At 41.1% G+C, this 17,948-nt stretch overlaps 1 protein-coding gene across 1 annotated transcript in view; it reads right to left on the reverse strand.

The window, feature by feature from the left end:
* Positions 1–17,948, reverse strand: part of LOC140249870 (amine oxidase [flavin-containing] A-like) — a 44,890-nt gene that overhangs the window by 3,602 nt on the left and 23,340 nt on the right. Inside the window, exons 4-13 of the mRNA XM_072332101.1 lie at positions 17,149–17,253; positions 15,043–15,134; positions 10,187–10,328; positions 8,332–8,481; positions 6,943–7,102; positions 5,473–5,569; positions 3,907–3,960; positions 2,633–2,690; positions 2,128–2,225; positions 652–763 (exon numbers count right to left, since the gene is read on the reverse strand). Of these exons, the coding sequence (XP_072188202.1) occupies positions 652–763; positions 2,128–2,225; positions 2,633–2,690; positions 3,907–3,960; positions 5,473–5,569; positions 6,943–7,102; positions 8,332–8,481; positions 10,187–10,328; positions 15,043–15,134; positions 17,149–17,253 (1,068 nt within the window). The remainder of the gene's footprint in view (positions 1–651; positions 764–2,127; positions 2,226–2,632; positions 2,691–3,906; positions 3,961–5,472; positions 5,570–6,942; positions 7,103–8,331; positions 8,482–10,186; positions 10,329–15,042; positions 15,135–17,148; positions 17,254–17,948) is intronic.

Below are 17,948 nucleotides of genomic sequence, written 5' to 3' on the forward strand. Positions count from 1 at the left end.
TATAGCAGCTGTAACTGTAATATATATCCTTTAGTGTGAGTTTTTTCCCTCTTTACAGATAGTTGTAGAGATCTTACTGACTGGGAACCCAGCTCAATGCATGTCATTCTGAGGAGATTTAAACATTATCAGAGGCACCCATTATGGATTCATGAAGCCAAGCTCACCATTCTCTCCAGTGAAAGGAGAAGAAGGGATGAATCAAAAATCAAAAAAGGCTCAGATTTCCAGATCGTTGCATAGGAAATAACTACAAATATTTCTTATGACGGAAAGTGCTTGAAAAACATACCATGATTAATTAGATAGAAAGCATGCTCGCACATCTAAGGGCTGCAACAGGTTGGAGGGCTTGTTTCTGTAGGCACAGGGTATACAGCATGAGCTTCAGTTTAAATCTCTGGTGTGGCAACATGCTGTGTAATGTTCAGATTGTTGCACTTTATTCAATAAACAAGTTCAAAAAGAGTTGTTTCAACTTTTTTGTTTTTAAAGCCTTTGCTTCACTTTCTTCTCTGGGATTATCTGATTCTTCCCCACCAACCTTAGCACAATCACAATGTGTGACACACCAAATCAGACCTCTCCAAGCTGTACTTAACCCTTTTTAGCCTTTTAATAGAGATGACCAAAGCAAACCAGCAGCTGTACCTCTCTGGCTGCTCTCTCTCCTGCCTGTACAGCCCCCTCCATGTACCCGCTCCATTGGGTAGCTGTCTCTGTGCCAGCAAAGTAGATTCTGTCAACGGGCTGGCGAATGATCCTTCAAAACAAATGGAAAATGTCAGATAACAAGTCATAAGAAAGCCATGATCCTTCTAAAAGCAATTTGTTGGCTTTGATGAAGCATTCGACTTTGTTTCTCCATCATTCCTGCAGAGCAGGGCTGGGAGGTGTGGTGCAATAAGCTGTTCCTGCAGGACCACCAACTTGTTTCTGTAAACAACGCTCAAGAGCTGAGAGAGAAAATCCAATGCATAAATCAGTATGCCTAGCTTCTGTGCAAAATAACATCAGCCTTATTTTAGTGTTAGGATAAGAAATAATCCTCCAAAAAGCCTCCCAAAATGTAGTGCAGCTGGCAGGTGCATGACAGCTTTGCTGTTATCCTGCTATTACAATGGGGTGTGAATTATATTTTTGCTGTAGTAGGTCACCAATATCAGCTGCTCTTTGGGGGTTGGACTTGCCTGGTTGCTTGCCAAAAGAGGCTGGCAGCTGAAGGCCTCTGCATTCAGGGAGTTGCATCTGACCCTGAACAGAGTCATAAACCAGCTTATCAGCCATGCAAAGCTGCACAAGCATCTTGCTCAACCCAGATATAGGGAATGAACTCCCTTTCCCGTCCAACTGAGGATAAGAGACCTCACCCATCGCTACATGTGAACACAAAGCATTCAGATAAATTGCTAGAGAAGAGCGTGTGCAACAGGTGACAGAGGTCATGTGTAGCTTCACAATGGACAGTTGGTTTGAGGAAAACATGCTAAAGAGCTCACACTGTCGCTTGGTGTTTGGTAATGGATATGTGATTTGCCTGGTTGTTTCTAATAGGTGTTGAATTGCGCTTTCCAGAAGGCTTTTCAGAGATACACCAAATGTTAATCACTGTTATCTACTATGGCCCTTTATGAATACAGCAGTTCTGTGTGGGGAGGGTACTGCAGGCTATGCTGAGTGGGAGGAGAGAATGAGTTTTTCTGTAAGGGTTTGGTGTCTTCCCCTGGTGATGCAACTCAATAGGCTCTGCTAGAACTCAGTGCTCCACCTGCACAGTCAGTGGAGACTCCTCATCTGTCTAAGGAGGAGGCCTCATGCTCACGAGGTCTTAGAAAGCATTACAAATTATAATGAAAACAGGCAAATAATGCATAGAGGTCGATACTCTAACTAGACTACTGTGGAAAGGTTTTATACCTCTGGCAGGTCTTTTTGTGACTGTGCTTTGTTTCCTTGAAAATCACAAGAGAAACTTGGCTCTTATTAAAAGTCAAAAGCAAGACTCATTAGCTGGCACGTAGGGGAGTGTGAAGAGGGTTGGAAGTCCCCCAGTGTGCTAAATATGCCCTGTTTTTTTTTGAATAAAATAGATCATTGTACATGAGCTACAAAATTATTCTGTTTTACCTTCCATATGAATACATTATGCCAGGTGGGAAGTAGGCTGTGTAACAGCCGCCTGAATACTGCTCCATAGACCAGTTCTTCTCTTCATAATGCACTGGCTGTAAGTATGAGCAAACATTAGACAGTGAAACAGTGGCAAAGAAACTGGAAATAAAAATAAAAAACAAGTTTCCTTTGAAGAAGGGAAAAGAACAGGTTAAGGATGCCATGTCATGTCATCTGATTAATGCTATCCACGTACACACAACAAACACTTGCATCTTTAGAGAAGCAGTAGCTTCCCGTGTGGAAATGCTAGGGCAAATCAAACCACACTCCCCCTGATTATTGCAAAGAATGAGACTGCTGGGTCTTTTTTTCCTGTAGTAGATGCTGCTGCCCTCCCTTTGGCATTGTAAATTCCATGGCACAACACAAAATTTTGGGTACCAGGAATTCTGACTTCATCCTCCAGAACAAAATAGCAACATTACAACAGAGGTGAAAATGGGTATTAGTTTCTTACATGTAAAGCCTCTTCCATCTGCATTGCCTTGGCATATGACTCACAGATTTTCTTCCTCCTATATGAAAATAAAAGCACTTGGGAATTAAAGAAGGGAAGGGGGGGAGGATAAAAAGCTCTCAGCTATTGCTTTTGTTATTAAAAAAAAAATTGTACACATTGCAATACATTGGAAAGGAAGCTGGGTTTTGCTTTGATTTTTAGTCTTATTTCTAGTTCTTATCCTAGTGTGCATATTCAAATGTTGATGCATAAATGTGACATCCAAAGTGGACCCTGGAATGGAAAATGAAGGCAAGTTTTGGCAAAGAACTCTAAAAAATAAATCTTGGTACAGTTATTCTAGGATGCAGAGACAATTCGTTCTCGTGTTCACTGGTGTAAGACTAGAAGAGATGTAACATAAATCAATGAAATCCTTCCAGATTTACTATAGCTGAGAACAAAATATGAGCTGGAGAGTGCTACTCACATTCCTAAGCAGAATTCCTCTTTCACTTGTATGTATACTAAAATCACATTTAGAACATACTGTGTTCACTTCAGTGACTAATGAGGAAGCCATACTGTTGTAAGCATGGAGGTTTAAAACTTTTGGCTCACAAGCTAAACGTGAAGGATAAGCAAAACTTTGTACATCAGAGCTCCATTTATCCGAAACAATACTCTGTGGGGATGCAGTCTGAGAAACATGGAGGAGCAAGATGTGGAAACTGAGAAATATCCACAATTGGATGATAACACTGTTACTGTCTAGACCTAAAAGCTAAACCTTTACCTCAGCTTCCAGCACTGGCAGTTGCACTGATCATGTGTGTATGGACACATGCACACACAAACCACATGCACTTCTGTGGAGAAGCATTATAGAATCATATTATAGAATTACATGGTGGTTTGAGCTGGAGAGGACCTTATAGCCCACCCACCCTAACACCAGCTGCAGGCAGGGCTGCCCCCAGCAGCTCAGGCTGCCCAGGGCCCCATCCAACTTGGCCTTGAGCGCCTCCAGGGATGGGGCACCACAGCTTCTCTGGGTAGCTGTGCCAGCGCCTCACCGCTTTCTGGGGAAAGAATTTCCTCAACATCTAGCCCAACTCTCCCCTCCTTTAGTCTAAAGCCATTCCCCCTCTTCCTATCACTACCAGATGGTGTAAAAAGTTGTCCCCCCCGACTTCCTGCTTGTAAGCTTCCTTCAAGTACTGGAAGGGAGCAATGAAGTACCCCCAAGAAGTATTCCATATCTGAAGTATTTACTGTTTCTGAACTCTTACCTCTCCTCCTTACTGAGACTGGCCAGTTTAACAGACTTTCTGGTAAGGATGAAACTGAAAAAGAAAAATACGGCATATAAATATCACAGTGTCAGCGCTCCAGCTGATTTGTAAGCTCTTGCTTGAAATGACTCTAAAAAAAGATGGGTCAAGCATTCTAATGGTATGTAATGGTCTTGAGAGCTTTTCACTGTATGACATCACCTAGTAATTACAGGTCACAGAGGTGAAAGACCTGTGTGGGATACCCCGCGGAGTTAATTGAATGGAGGGCAAATGTTCCCAGGGGGCATGCAGAAAGGACTGCCTGGCAGCTACCAGCTGAGAAAGCTGAAAATTGTAGGCATGTTTCCAAAGCTGCCAGCACTGGCCTCATTCTCCTCCTCTGGAATGAGCTCTTCATTGCCACTGATTCAGGAGAGCAAAGTTATCCACAAACTGAGCAGAAATGACAGTATTTGACAAACCAGCTCCTTTCTTACACCTAGGTCTCATCCAAGAAGTCTGAGACTGAGTTTTCTTGCGATTTCGATGCCTTACAGGCAGTTTGCCATAGCACTGCCCCTGCTGACTGGCACTGATAAGTGCCTGCTGCTCTGACAGAATCATGGCCAATCTTGTAAGAACTGGTCCCGATATTTTCTCAGCTTGAAAGAAACAGATTTGGTGATTAGTTTATCTGACTTCAGCGGAGATACACAGGGGATGAAGTAGATTTCAACACCAAAGTTGTATGGAGAAGTCCACAAGAAGAAAGAATGAAATCATTTGCCTTTTGAGGTCTGGAGGAGGTTTATTGCTCTCAGGGCAGAAATTGTTAAGCTTTGAATATGCCAATAAACACGTGCAGTTCTGTAGAACTGGCAAGCTGTCTTGCCAAATACTTCACATTTAGTTGCCTGACATTTATATCAGCTTTTTGGGCAGGGGGGGAAGTTTCTCCTCAGATTACAGTGGAAATATTCGTAAAAATGGTTTGTTCATATTAGCTTAACCTTCTTTTAAAAGCCAATAAATGCTGCTACATATTTTCTCATCTGTTTGTCCAAACTACAGCTCCTCTATTTGGCAGCTTCTTCAGAATGCTAATTTCCTCACTGAACAGCTGCGGTAGAACTTAACCACAAGCTGATGCCCTTCATCCCTCCTCAGCCTGATGGGGAAAGGAGGCAAACGATGATGTCTTGAACAATTGTGTTTTCATTTTGGCCCAGGTGCTAAATACAAGGTCCAAGACGAGCAGAATACAACCTCACAAAACTAGGATATTTTTCTAAATCTACTCAACTGCAAAACATTGATTGCTTAAAATGAGCAAAGATTAATTCAGCATCCCTTTCCCCACAACCGTCTCTGTAGGGGATATTTGTAGCAGGATTTTTTTATTTTTTTCCCACACATAAAAGCTTATATAGGCTAGAGAGGCACAAGGGAGATGTAGGAAGTACTCTGTCTATGAATGCTGTGGAAGTGGGAACCACTGATATGAATCTCATTCCCATCTTTTCCTCCTTCTCTGGCTCCCTCATAAAAACAAGAAATATGCATGTGCTAGAAGCTCCTAACCCCATAATGGCAGGAAAAGATCCATCGGGTTTCGTGTCATCCAATGTAATTCCAATTGGACATTCTTCATCGTCAATGAAGAGAGAAGCACAGCAACCTAAGGGGAGAATAGAAAGCAAAATGATTGTCAGAGAGACTCGATGATGATCACCAAAAGTGACAGCAGTGAACAAGGAAAACTATCAGTAAAAGAACTGTACAGTAGTTCCTCAGCCACCAATAAGATCTACAAGTCTGAAGCATTCTTACAACAGTTTTATCTTTTCCACCTGACTCTGGGAAATTTTGTACACAGACTTGTAAAAGTCATATGTGGAATTTTTATGGCTTGCTGTAGGTCCCTTTGGCTTTCTAAATTGGGCACAGCAAGCATTAAAAAAAATGTGTCTAGCAAGAACTGTGATGGTTCATTCCAGGAGCAACCCCAGTCAAAACAAGAGCAGCAAGAAATCCCACTGTAATTACATCTGGTAACGGACCATCTGGTCACCGTAGGCACAGATTTGCACTCTGTATTGATTTTGTTGATAAGGCTGTTGGGAATGGAGTTCAGTAACAGTAATGTGGGAGAAATGTGGGCAATCTAATCAAGTATCACATCCCCATTCCGACTGACATGTTTCAGATGAACATGCAAAAAATGCTGTATAGATGGCAATGTATAAACCTGCTTACATTTCTTTTTAATTAAATTCAGTTGCTGGTTTATGTCTTGAAACATGCAAAATTATATTCTTTCAACTGAAAAAACATTCTTGACCAGTGCAACTCTTGGTATCATTATGCAGGAAATGGAAACAGAGGGGCTGGAATTAGAGGATCTTTAAGGTCTCTTCCAACAGAAGCCAATTTATGATTCTATAAAACTAGTATGTCCATATAAATGGTTCTGGAAATGGTAACGGATTTTATGATCATTTATTAACAGTTAAAGCTGAGAAACACATGAAGTTGCAATACTGGGAAGAATATGTCTCAAGTTGAACGAAAAGGTAACCTACTTTTTCCATTCCTCTGAGATATCAAGTCTTTAGAACAGAGGCTGAAAACAAAGGAAGGGCCTTGCTGACACCTAAAGCTCTCATTGTCATTTGCTGTAAATTCTCTCTGGTGGCCCTAACTCTATCCCAGCAAGAACTTCCTATTGCAGGGCCTGTTTCCATGTGCTGCAGGTGGCTCAGCAGCTTTCAGCTTTAGTTCACTGTGAAATCTGGCTTCTATCAGTCATCAGCTGACAGCTCAGATATTTGGGACCCTCCTTTGGCTTGAAGTCTGCTTTAAGATGAAGTGTATACCTAAGCTTAGAAGAATAGCTCTCCTTCCCAAAGAGCTTCACCTTTTGTTTCTCCGTGTATTTAGTTTGGGGGGTTTGCACATTTAATCCCCCCTTGGATTTATTCCCTGACAGACAGCAGACCTTCAAAATCAGCAGAGCACTGGGAACCCAATTCCTTCACCTTCCTCACATACCCTTCTTCATCCAGAAGGCTTCCTTGTAGTACATCATGCATTTTATGACAGATCCCATAGGCAAACGCTGAATTAACTGGTTTCTCTTTGGTGGTAGTTCTGGTTTGAAGTGGATCTTTGTCGTCAGGATGGGAGGGATAGCAGAGATTACATACTTGCCCTGAAAGGTAAAACACAGTCAGTAGAAACAAGACACTGCCTCTTATTGAGGTTGTCCTGCAGGACACATGCATTGCAACACACTGCCCAGAGAAGCTGTGGTGCCCCATCCCTGGAGGCGCTCAAGGCCAGGTTGGATGGGGCCCTGGGCAGCCTGAGCTGATGGGGGGCAGCCCTGCCCATGGCAGGGATTGGGATGGGTGGGCTGTGAGGTCCCTTCCAACCCAAAACCTTCTGTGAATCTGTTCTCTGATTTGAAAGATGCTCTTACCCATTGTTAACAACTTTCCCACACCTGGCATTACTACTTGGTTCTCCCATGCAGGTGTTTCCAAGTGGCATGAAGAATTATCTCATTTGAGGAAAAGAATGTAGGGAAAAATACATTGTTTTGTGAGTAGGTGATTCTTGACCTATTTCTGAACACTACAGGACCAGAGACGAAATCTGGCAGAATACAAGTTTGGGAATGGGACAAGCAGAGTTAAAAGCGCCTTTAACACCTCCCAAGGAAATATGATCCACATTCATTCAAATTACAGGCTGTTAAAAAAATAATCATCATCGTTTCTGTGCATATTCACAGGATACTACTTCAGGATAAGCAACAGCAATGCTGAATTCAGCCTTCCTGAACATGCTCCATCCTTCCCACAGTTCTTTCTCTGAGCAGAGTGATGAAGGATGCTCTGCTTCAAGGCTCAGGATGACACTGAATCACTACACACAGGCTTGGATCTGTATGTAGCACTGCATGTCATCATTACACTGACAGCACATCACTGCGTGAGGGGGCTGAGTTCTGGTCTTGCCTAATTTGTGACCAGCTGATCTTTCAAATCTTACTAAATAGGTATGAAATATCTCTTTCTTTTCTTTTTCTTTTCCTCTTCTTTTCTTTTTTTTTCCTTTTTCCTACAAACCACAAGCTTAGATACAAACAGGACCCTTATTTTTCTTCATTTGAAATAGTCTCAATGTTTAAAATGTAAAATCGTATAATCTAGAAAACGTTAAGACAGACAAGGCAGACTAATAACCAATTTGCGAAACACCAAGACTGGCTGAGCCATAAATAAATCTATAAAGCAGGTTTCACAGATTGTCTGTCAGGACAGTCTGAGGAATAGACACTCACAAATGAGTACTTCCTGATTACATCTGGCTAAGAGCTACAGCAGATGTATTCCCCCACTAAATGCATACTCTACTTTATTCTGATCAAATTACCTCATATGTCTCATGGTTTAGAGTCTCCACAATGACATTATCACCTGTCTGATCAATACAGACCACAGGGCTCTCCAGTTTAACTCTGCCTTTGAGGCGCTCCATTATTTTCTCTGATATCTGACCAGAACCCCCAACAAACTTCCTCTCCTAAAAGAAAAAAAGAAAGAAAAAAAAGTAAGAAAAATACAACAAAACAAAAATCCACCATCATTAGTCACAATGATATTGAAAAAGACTTTTGTTCATAATGAAGAAACTGCAGATCAAATACGCATACTTTCAGAAGAACTAATTCCTAAGCCTTGAACTCAATGGAGAATGATATGAAAAGCATTTTTGTAATGTATTTCCCAACTAGCCAGTTCAGAGGCTCATGAAGCCAACAGAACAAACAAAGATGAAAGAGGTAATTTACCTACTCTAAACAAATCACTTAATTTTAAAGAGGTTTTTAGTATTTTGCCTGTCACTGTGCTATCATAACCCTTAAGCGTGACAAAACTACCAGCTTGCATCTGTACAGCTGAAGTATTTACAAATGCAGGAGCAAGACAGATCTTGAACTGAATTAGGCCATGAGTGTGGAATGTAATCAGTTTTATCCATGCCTGGGAAGACACAGCACGATTTGTAACACATTTGTTTTTGTGATGTCCATGTAGAGTCCCAGTGGAATCACTGACCTTCGTTTATCATATTTTAGTCACCATAGTTATATCAAGCGGCTCACTTTCACCTGTTGGATACAGGTATTGGCAGGGAGGTTATTTCTATAAGACTCATCTTGGCTGTTAAGTCAGAAACACTCATTGGTGCTGCTCAGCTGAATTTGATCAGGATGAGGGAAGGCAGGTAGAAACCTAGACAGCTTGATAGATCCAGGCATGGGGAACACAAAACACTATTTTCAGTTTTGTATTTCTCTCTCCATGTCTTGTCTACCTGGGAGTGTCCTGGAATTCATCTTGCTTTTAATTCTTATCACAGAATCTAGTACTTGCTGATGTGGAACAGCAACTGTAGCTGAAAGGCCCCTAGGCAGGAAGACTCTCACTCCTATTTGTGGACAGCATTAGCCTTGCTTATTTCCTTCTCAATAGTTGTCTATTCTCACCACAATGGACAGACATTGATTGGGACTTCTTTCTATGTTTTCCTACCTTTACTACTTGGAAAGGTGTCTCTCTCTCCACTTTTGCAATTGGTCACTTAAGTTTGAAATACTGCATGTATCTTCTGAAGCAGTGTTAACTGAAGTAGGCTAGCAAAGGGTGTTAACATACCATATCCCAATTATTTTGAAAGATTCCCTTTTCCCTTTTCTGAAACTTCAGACCAGCCACATGAAAAACATGAGGTTCTGAAGCCTGACAGGACCAAGGTGAAAAACAGTCTCAAGGAACTCAACAAAACATGCTGCTGTGTAAGCTGTCTTGAGAAGGTTTTACAAGCTGCTTCCAATTCTTGTCAATAGAGACTTTCACAAAAAATAAATAAATTGGTATTTCAGTCTGAAGCACACTTGCTTTGAATGCTTGACAAACATTCAAATGCGATTAGTATCCCATGGAAAACAAATTGTCAGAAAAAGAAAAGCAACAACACTGTAACAAAAGGACCGCGATGAACTGAATGCAGGAAGGGAGAATTAATTAAATTGTCCCAGTTTATCCCAAAGCCTTGCTAACAAAAATTCTCATTGCACAGAGCAGAGAGGGCCATTCAGCCCTATGAGAAAATAACTGCCACATAAACTTTTGTCCTCCTTACATTAACTGCACAGTTTGACAGATACAACACTCCACTTGTTCTTTATGGTTTAAAGGGGGAAAGAACACAAGACATTTTGTACCTGGCCCCCATTGGTGACAGAGAATATCCTGGATGTGCCACCACACTGCCTCACATACCACAGGAACCAGAGAGCAGAGACTTCATGAGGCTCAGACGTGACGTTGACATTCACAAAGAGTGTGGCAAAGTCTTTAACAGCTCTGCATGAAACACAGCAGCAGAAACAGGTAGTGAACAAATGTGACATAACGGTGGCTTTCATTATTAATTATTGAGAAGGGTTGCTATCCTACCTACAGTCAAAAAAATAAAAAAAATGGTTTGTACGTGTCTCATTTTTAGCCTGCAGCTTGATTGTTTCACAGAATCACAGAATTGTAGGGCTTGGAAGGGACATCAAGAGATCACTGAATCCAACCCCCTACCCTGCTAAAGCAGGTTCCATACAATAGGTCACACAGATACGCATCCAGACATGTATTAAATATCTCCACAGAAGGAGAGTCCACAACCTCTCTGGGCAACCTGTTTCAGTGCTCTGTCACCCTTACCGTAAAGAAGTTCTTCACATGTTAGTACAGAGCTTCTTATGTTCAAGTTTTAGGCCATCAGTCCTTGTCCTATTGCTATACACCACTGAGAAAAGCCTGGCCTCATCCATTTGCCCCCAACCTTCCTTTAGATACTTATAAACATTTATCAGATCCCCTCTCAGTCTTCTTTTCTCAAGGCTGAACAGACCCAGGTTACTCAGCCTTTCCTCATACAGGAGATTCTCTGGACCCTTTATAATCTTTGTGTCCCTCCACTGGACTTCTTCTAGGAGATCCCTGTCTTTTTTGAACTGGGGAGCCCAGAACTGGACACAGTAATCTATACGTAGCCTCACCAGGGCAGAGTAGAGGGGGAGGATCATCTCCCTCGATCTGCTGGCCAAACTATTTTTAATGCAGTCCAGGATACCACTGGCCTTCTTGGCCACAAGGGCACACTGCTGGCTCATGGCCAACCTGTTGCTCACCAGGACATCCAGCTCCTTGTCTGCAGAGCTCCGCTCCAGCAGGTCATCCCCTAACCTGTACTGATGCACGTGGTTATTCCTTCTCAGGTGCAAGACTCTACACTTGCTTTTGTTAAACCTCATCAGCTTCCTCCCTGCCCAACTCTCCGGTCTGTACAGATCTTGTTGAATAGCAGTACAGCCTTCAGGTGTGTCAGCTACTCCTTTCAGTTTTGTATCCTGAGCAAACTTGCTGAGGGTGGACTCTATCCCATCATCCAGGTTGCTGATGAAGATATTGAACAAGACCAGACCCAGCACCAACCCCTGGAGAACACCACTAGTTACCGGCCTCCAACCAGACTCTGCACTACTGATGACCATGCTCTGAGCTCTGTCAGTCAGCCAGTTCTCAATCCACATCACCATCCACTCATTTATCCCACATCTTCTACATTTCCTGACAAAGATGTTGTGGGAGACAGTGCCAAACACCTTGCTGAAGTCAAGGTACACAACATTCACTGCTCATCCTGCATCTACCCAGCCAGTGATAAAATCATGGAAGGCTATCGGGTTGGTCAAGCATGATTTGCCCTTGGTGAATCCATGTTGACCACTCCTGATAATCTTCTTCTTTTTCAATTGCTTGGATATGGCATCCAGAACAACTTGTACCATCATCTTTGCAGAGATGGAGGTGAGGCTGACTGGCCTCAGTGGCTATATCAAGATCTCCTTCCCTTTCTCCCAAAACATTTACCCATGCAATTTGAAATTCCACTGATTTTACCTCAGATATTTCTTAATTAGTTTTCCACTCATCATTCCTTCCATCAAAACATATATTTTTTCTCAAAAGTACAATGCATTTGGTAACTTGTAAGTGAAAACCTTCTGCATTTCTCCTCCACAGGCTGCTCATTGTTTCTAAGGCCTGATTGGCCCTCAGGACCTCAACTAGACACACTACCAAGACACTCCCCATCTTCCACACAACTGTGCTGCACGCTGCTTTTGTGAGACCAAGAGTTAAACACTGTAAGTAGCTCAAAGAAACCCAATAAATAACTTATAAACTTTTACAACCCAATTTCCATGGACATGAAGTCCAGTCACCTCTAGTCTATAAGCAGAGATATTAACACATCCTGCATGCAAGAGCCCTCTGTAACCATTCTGAAAGCACTGATATACAAAATGCTGTAACCTGAGAAATGTGAAGAGAGTCTCCAGGATCAGTAGATGCTGACCTGAGACACATGATGGATTATTCTTATGTTACAATCTTGACCAAAGTTATACAGAAAATGCTTGTCATGACAATGCTGTAAAAGAGATTAAAGAGCTTTTCTCGTTAGGGCAATACAGTTTTTAACTTTTAAAAACAAAAAAATCTGTTTTGTCTTGAAGATCTAAAAGATGTTTTTCAATGTGTTCCCACTGTGCACATCCATTAACACTGCAGCATCACAAAGCCAGTGAAAGTAGAAACAACCTTGCAGAGGAGCACTTTCCCACAGAGATCACTATAAACCCAGTTCTGCTTATACTTCACTGACTTCCTGACTAACAGGAACAGTAAAAACAAGACGAGGAAGAACCAGTGCACTTGGAACAGAAAGGATGGCTCAAAGGGACTGACTTTGCAGAGAAACAGCTCATGAAATTTATTGTAAAGAAAACTATGATGCATCAGAGAGCAAGAAAAAAAAAATCGAAATCACCGTATCTTGTATCACATGCAGCAAAAGTAAGATTTAACACTGTGAAATAATTTCAAATGGAAAGTTTTGGTCGGGAAGCTGCAGGCACAGTGCTAAACCACAGTCAGCAAGAAAAAGTAAACAGAGCACAGTTAAACAAATATAAAATACTGAATGCAAGGCAGGAGAGTAGTACAGAGTAGCATAGGGCCAGCAAAGCATGCAGGGATACAGGTGCTAGCATAAGCATGTTTTTCTTTGCCTAATAAAGAGAATTAATTGAAAAGGATGGGGAGAAAAGAGTATTTCCAGCTGTTATTTCATAGTGAACATTGTTCCTTTTTCTATTCATACAATATTGTCCTTCATAGACATATAAAATGCACTGCACATTTTCTAAGCAATATATCAACTTGGGTCATGATCCTACAAACTAGGGAGTTACTCTGTTGGACCTGCTACTCACAGACAAGGAAGACCTGTTGGATGAGGCAAAGGTGAAAGGTACCCTTAGCTGCAGTAAGCATGAGAGTGTGGAGTCTAAGACCTTAGAAGGAGTAAGATAAACAGCAGAATTACAACCCTGGACTTTGGAAGGGCAGATTATAGCTTCCTCAAAGACTCAATTGGCAGGATCCCATGGGAAACTACCCTGTAGGGCAAAGGAACCCAACAGAGCTGGCTGATGCTCAAGGACAGAAGCTCCTTGGAGCAGAAGGATGGTGCTTTGCAATGGGCAGAGAGATGGACAAGCGTGGCAACAGACCAGCTGGGACGAAGACAGTGCTCCTGGCCCAGCTTAGGCACAAACCAGCAAGGGAGGTGAAAGGCAACAAGAAGACCTTGTTTCCTTCCAAGGGCTAAAGCAGACACACATTATAACTAAGTATGAGAGATCATAGCCAACAGTCATAGGGCATCATTCCTCAGCTCCTAGTCTGCCATGGGGCTGGGCAAACTTCTTCACCTTTTCTGGCTTCATTTCTATGCCTGCCAGTGACCTTCATTCATGTGTACAAAGTGGAGTTATTTACACTTTGCTTTTCCTAAAGACAAAGAAAAGTATGTTCTCCAGCTGAGTTAAGTGGAAACATAGTAAAAAGATCACATGCTGTCATTCCTATGTGTGGGTCTGAAAAAGAAAACCCCAAGTTCCTCTAACATCTTTAATCGTATCTGTCAGCCAACACAAGCACTGTGTACTATACCCTGTCATCCACACATCCTCATCCAGTGCCTAACAACAGTACAACACAAAGATCAGTCTCATCTCAAATGTCTCCTGCTCTCTCATTGCCTGTGTATACACCTGCTATCTCTATCTCTCAGACTAAACTGTAAGCACTTATGGCGAAATACCATGTATTTCTGTTGTGTTCACATAGCATCTTACTCTAAATATCTGGTCTGTGATTAGAGCTCAAAGACACTAAAATAATAAAAATGCATGTTGATAATAATGCTTAGCCAACTCAAATGACTAGCAATTCTTTATCCTTCGTGGATGGCATACCCTTAACTTCCCAAAAGCTCTTCAAAAGACTTGTTTAAATAGCTACTGTTTTATCATATCTCATTTTCTCTGTCAGTTCCCTATATCTGAACCACTAACTGCACTGAAGACCACAGGAATTTTTCTACAAGGCTTCACATCATATGGTAACACTTCTCAACTCCTCTACAAAGACTTCCTCCAAATACCTGGTAAGTTTCATATCTCTTTCAGTCAGTCCTATTTTTCCAGTCCCCTTTTTTTGTCAGACAAAGAAAAAACCCACATCATTTTAATTTCCTCCATAGTACTGAATAAAAAGGAACAAACATTTATCTTGTTTTACCTGAGCTACAGTGTGTTAAAGCAGTGTGAACTGTTAATGCATTCAATGTACTGTCCATATTACCTTTCTTTTTCTACATGGTCACTGTCTTATACTACCATCCTTGCCTTTGTTGGTATGAATCATGTTTCATCTGCTTGAGACACTCTTAACTTCTTAGGTTTAATCTGTCCTTTCAATTCCCGAAGGCATTCGCTACCCCCTTATCCCATGGGTGCACAGCCCACCAGAGATTTGATTGTGTCCCATCTGAAGTCAAAGAAAACACGAGCAGGTCCTTCACAAGTAAGCTTTGTGCAGCTGTACCCCAGAATTTGCTAGGGACCCACTGTCATTCTATGGCTCGATTTCAAAATGAAGAGTTACTTACTTGGTCCAACAAATCTTATTTATCAGCTCTTTCATGGTCATTTTGTCCCACTTTTCGGCATGTGGAGCATCCCATGGTGCTTCAGGAGGAATCTAAAGACAGAAGCAAATTATTCAAGAAATAACTCAGTACTATATCATTGCCAGGTCATAGCTAGTTTGTGGCACAAAGCTGACTGATACACTGATTCTAAGATTTGTTTTTGTTCTCTGTTCATGGCTATAAGTTTGAAAGTGCACTGAATGGAGTAGTTTTTATAATTCATACCCTTGAGTAAGAATTGTACCATGAGAACTAAGTCTGACTTTGACTAATGAATTATATCCTTATGTTGGGACTCACCTGGCCTTTAGAGATCTAGAAGTGAGGTGTGCATTCTAATTTAGTTGTCTTGGTTTCCTCTAAAAGCAAACCGAAAAAATTCCTTCTTCAGTTAGAGGTTCACTGAGTTATAAAACAGATATCTGACGGCCCTTATGTCTCTCTGTTAACTACAGATAAAAAATATCTAGATACTACTATTAAATGATGTTTACACAGTTACATTCCTATTGATAATCCATGACATTTGAGTATACTGTTGTACATTTTAATATTTTAAAAATACATATTCTTTTATAAAAAGATGTATAGTATAGTGTACAAATTTGATTGTGCTAAATCTCATACACCAAATGAACTTTGCTGTAACAGCAGTAACTTCATAGAATCACATAACTTTTTAAATAGGAAGGGACGCTTAAAGTCCAGATGGTAACACTCCCCTGCAATGAACAGTGACACCAACAGCTCAATCAGGTTGCTCAGAGCCCCATCCGGCTTGATCTTGAATGTCTCCAGGGACAGGACATCCACCACATCTTTGTGCAACCTGTGCCAGTGCTTTACTACCCTTACCACAAAACACTTTTTTCTTATATCCTGTCTAAATCTTCCCCTTTTGCTTTGAAACCTTTTTCCCTTGTCTTACTGCAAAAACCTCTGCCAAAGAGTCTGTCCCCTTCCTTTTTCTTTTAGATATAGAAAGGTCTCTATCAGGTCTCTCTGGAGCCTTCTCTTCTCTACAGTTTGGCATCATCCACAAACTTACTGAGGGTGCACTCAATCCCAGTGTCTATATCATTGATGAAGATACTAAAAAGCGCTGGTTCCAGTACTTAACCCCAAGGGACACCATTTGTCTCCATCCGGACAATGATCTATCAACCACCACTCTCTGGGTACAATCTCACAATCAGTTCCTTGTTCATTGAACACCCATCAAATTTTTATATTTACAATTAAAGAGAAAGATTTGAGGGGTACTGTGTCAAAGACCTTACTCAAGTCCAGACAAATGACATCAGTGACTCCTCCCTTGTCCACTGATGCAGTTACACCAATCAGAGAAGGTCACCTGGTTGGTCAAGCAGGTCTGCCCTTGGTGAAGCCATGATGGCTGTCTTGTGTCACCTCCCACTCCTCTATTCCTTAGCATAGTTTCCAGAAGGACCTGTTCTATGACTTTCCTCAGCACAAAGGTGAGGCTGACAGTTCGATAGTTCCCTGGGTGGTCCTTTCTACCCTTTTTAAAAATGGATGTGACATTGCCTTTATTCCAGTCACTGGGGAATTTACCTGACTGTCATAACTGTTCAAATACACACTATGCTTGTAGGTTATTGTATGGCAGGGCCCATGAATTGTAACTAGACCATAAAGCAGCTAGTAAACATTTGAAAAACAGTATGACTCTCCAAGGGATACTTTTTTGTACATGGGAAGACCTCCATCTGTAATTCTCATCCCCCAGTTTGTGTAGTGCTTTTTTCCTAACATGAGAAAGTACAAACATTAAGTACATACATTGAAAGTACATACATTTTTTTCAGATCTTGTAGACAATCAAATCTTTTTCTACCTTCTTGGTGAGAAAGCCCTGCCATAGCTTCTTGCTTCTAGCTAATCTAGATTTCTTTCCTGATGAGTTATTGCTTTTTTTGTTGTTGTTGTTGTTTGTTTAATATAGCAATAAAAAGTCTGCCAGAGAAGAAAAATACAAACTAAACAGATTTTCTTATGATGACATAGGCACTACAGTATACAAGTAGAATTAACAAAGCCTACCTCTTTTCCCATCTTGTCCATGGTCCTCCAGAAGTTATTGTAATCCAGATACACAAAGGGATTCCATGTTGGAGGGTTAAGACCCGTGAATTGACGTGACTTTCCCTAAAACAAGATTATAAGCAACATAAGTAACAGAAACACCAAAAAAGCCTATCCACATTAATCAAGAACAAAGAATTCCCAAATCACTTAGTCAAACTTTTGGCCCCTAACTTACTATATTTTTTTCCCACACAAAGGTGTTAACAATTGAATATATAAAACTAAGTATGAACAAAAACAACAAAAAAAGTTGGGCTGATATTATAGCTGTTGTTTTTTAATTTGGCCTGGACAGATCGTCAAATTCCAGGCTACGGAGACTCAGGCATTGGCCAAGGAGGTGATATTCCATGTTCTTATGCATTCTTCATTACCACATACAAATATATCTAATGCTTGCCTGCCTGCTGGACAATTTCCATGGGTTTAAAACTGCACACATTTTAAACTTTCTAACTATCTAAGTGCCTTTATGACACACCTCACCTCTATAAAGTAAACATCTCTTTATTATTCCAAGTATCCAGAGAGAAAAATATACCCCCAAAAATTATTTTGCCAAAAAGGAAGACGTAGGCTGCAGAAAAAAAAAAAAACTGCCCGCTTGCAAAAATGGTATCAGTACTCACAATGCTCAAGACACACAGCTGCAACAGGAATACAGACCATTTACAGATAATTCTGTGATATAAAGATAAGCAAAACAATCTAACAGCAGCTGGTTCTTTCTGATAATATTAATCTGAAAGAGGATT

The sequence above is a fragment of the Excalfactoria chinensis genome, chromosome 1 (genome assembly GCF_039878825.1).
Source record: "Excalfactoria chinensis isolate bCotChi1 chromosome 1, bCotChi1.hap2, whole genome shotgun sequence".
Taxonomy (NCBI): Eukaryota; Metazoa; Chordata; class Aves; order Galliformes; family Phasianidae; genus Excalfactoria; species Excalfactoria chinensis.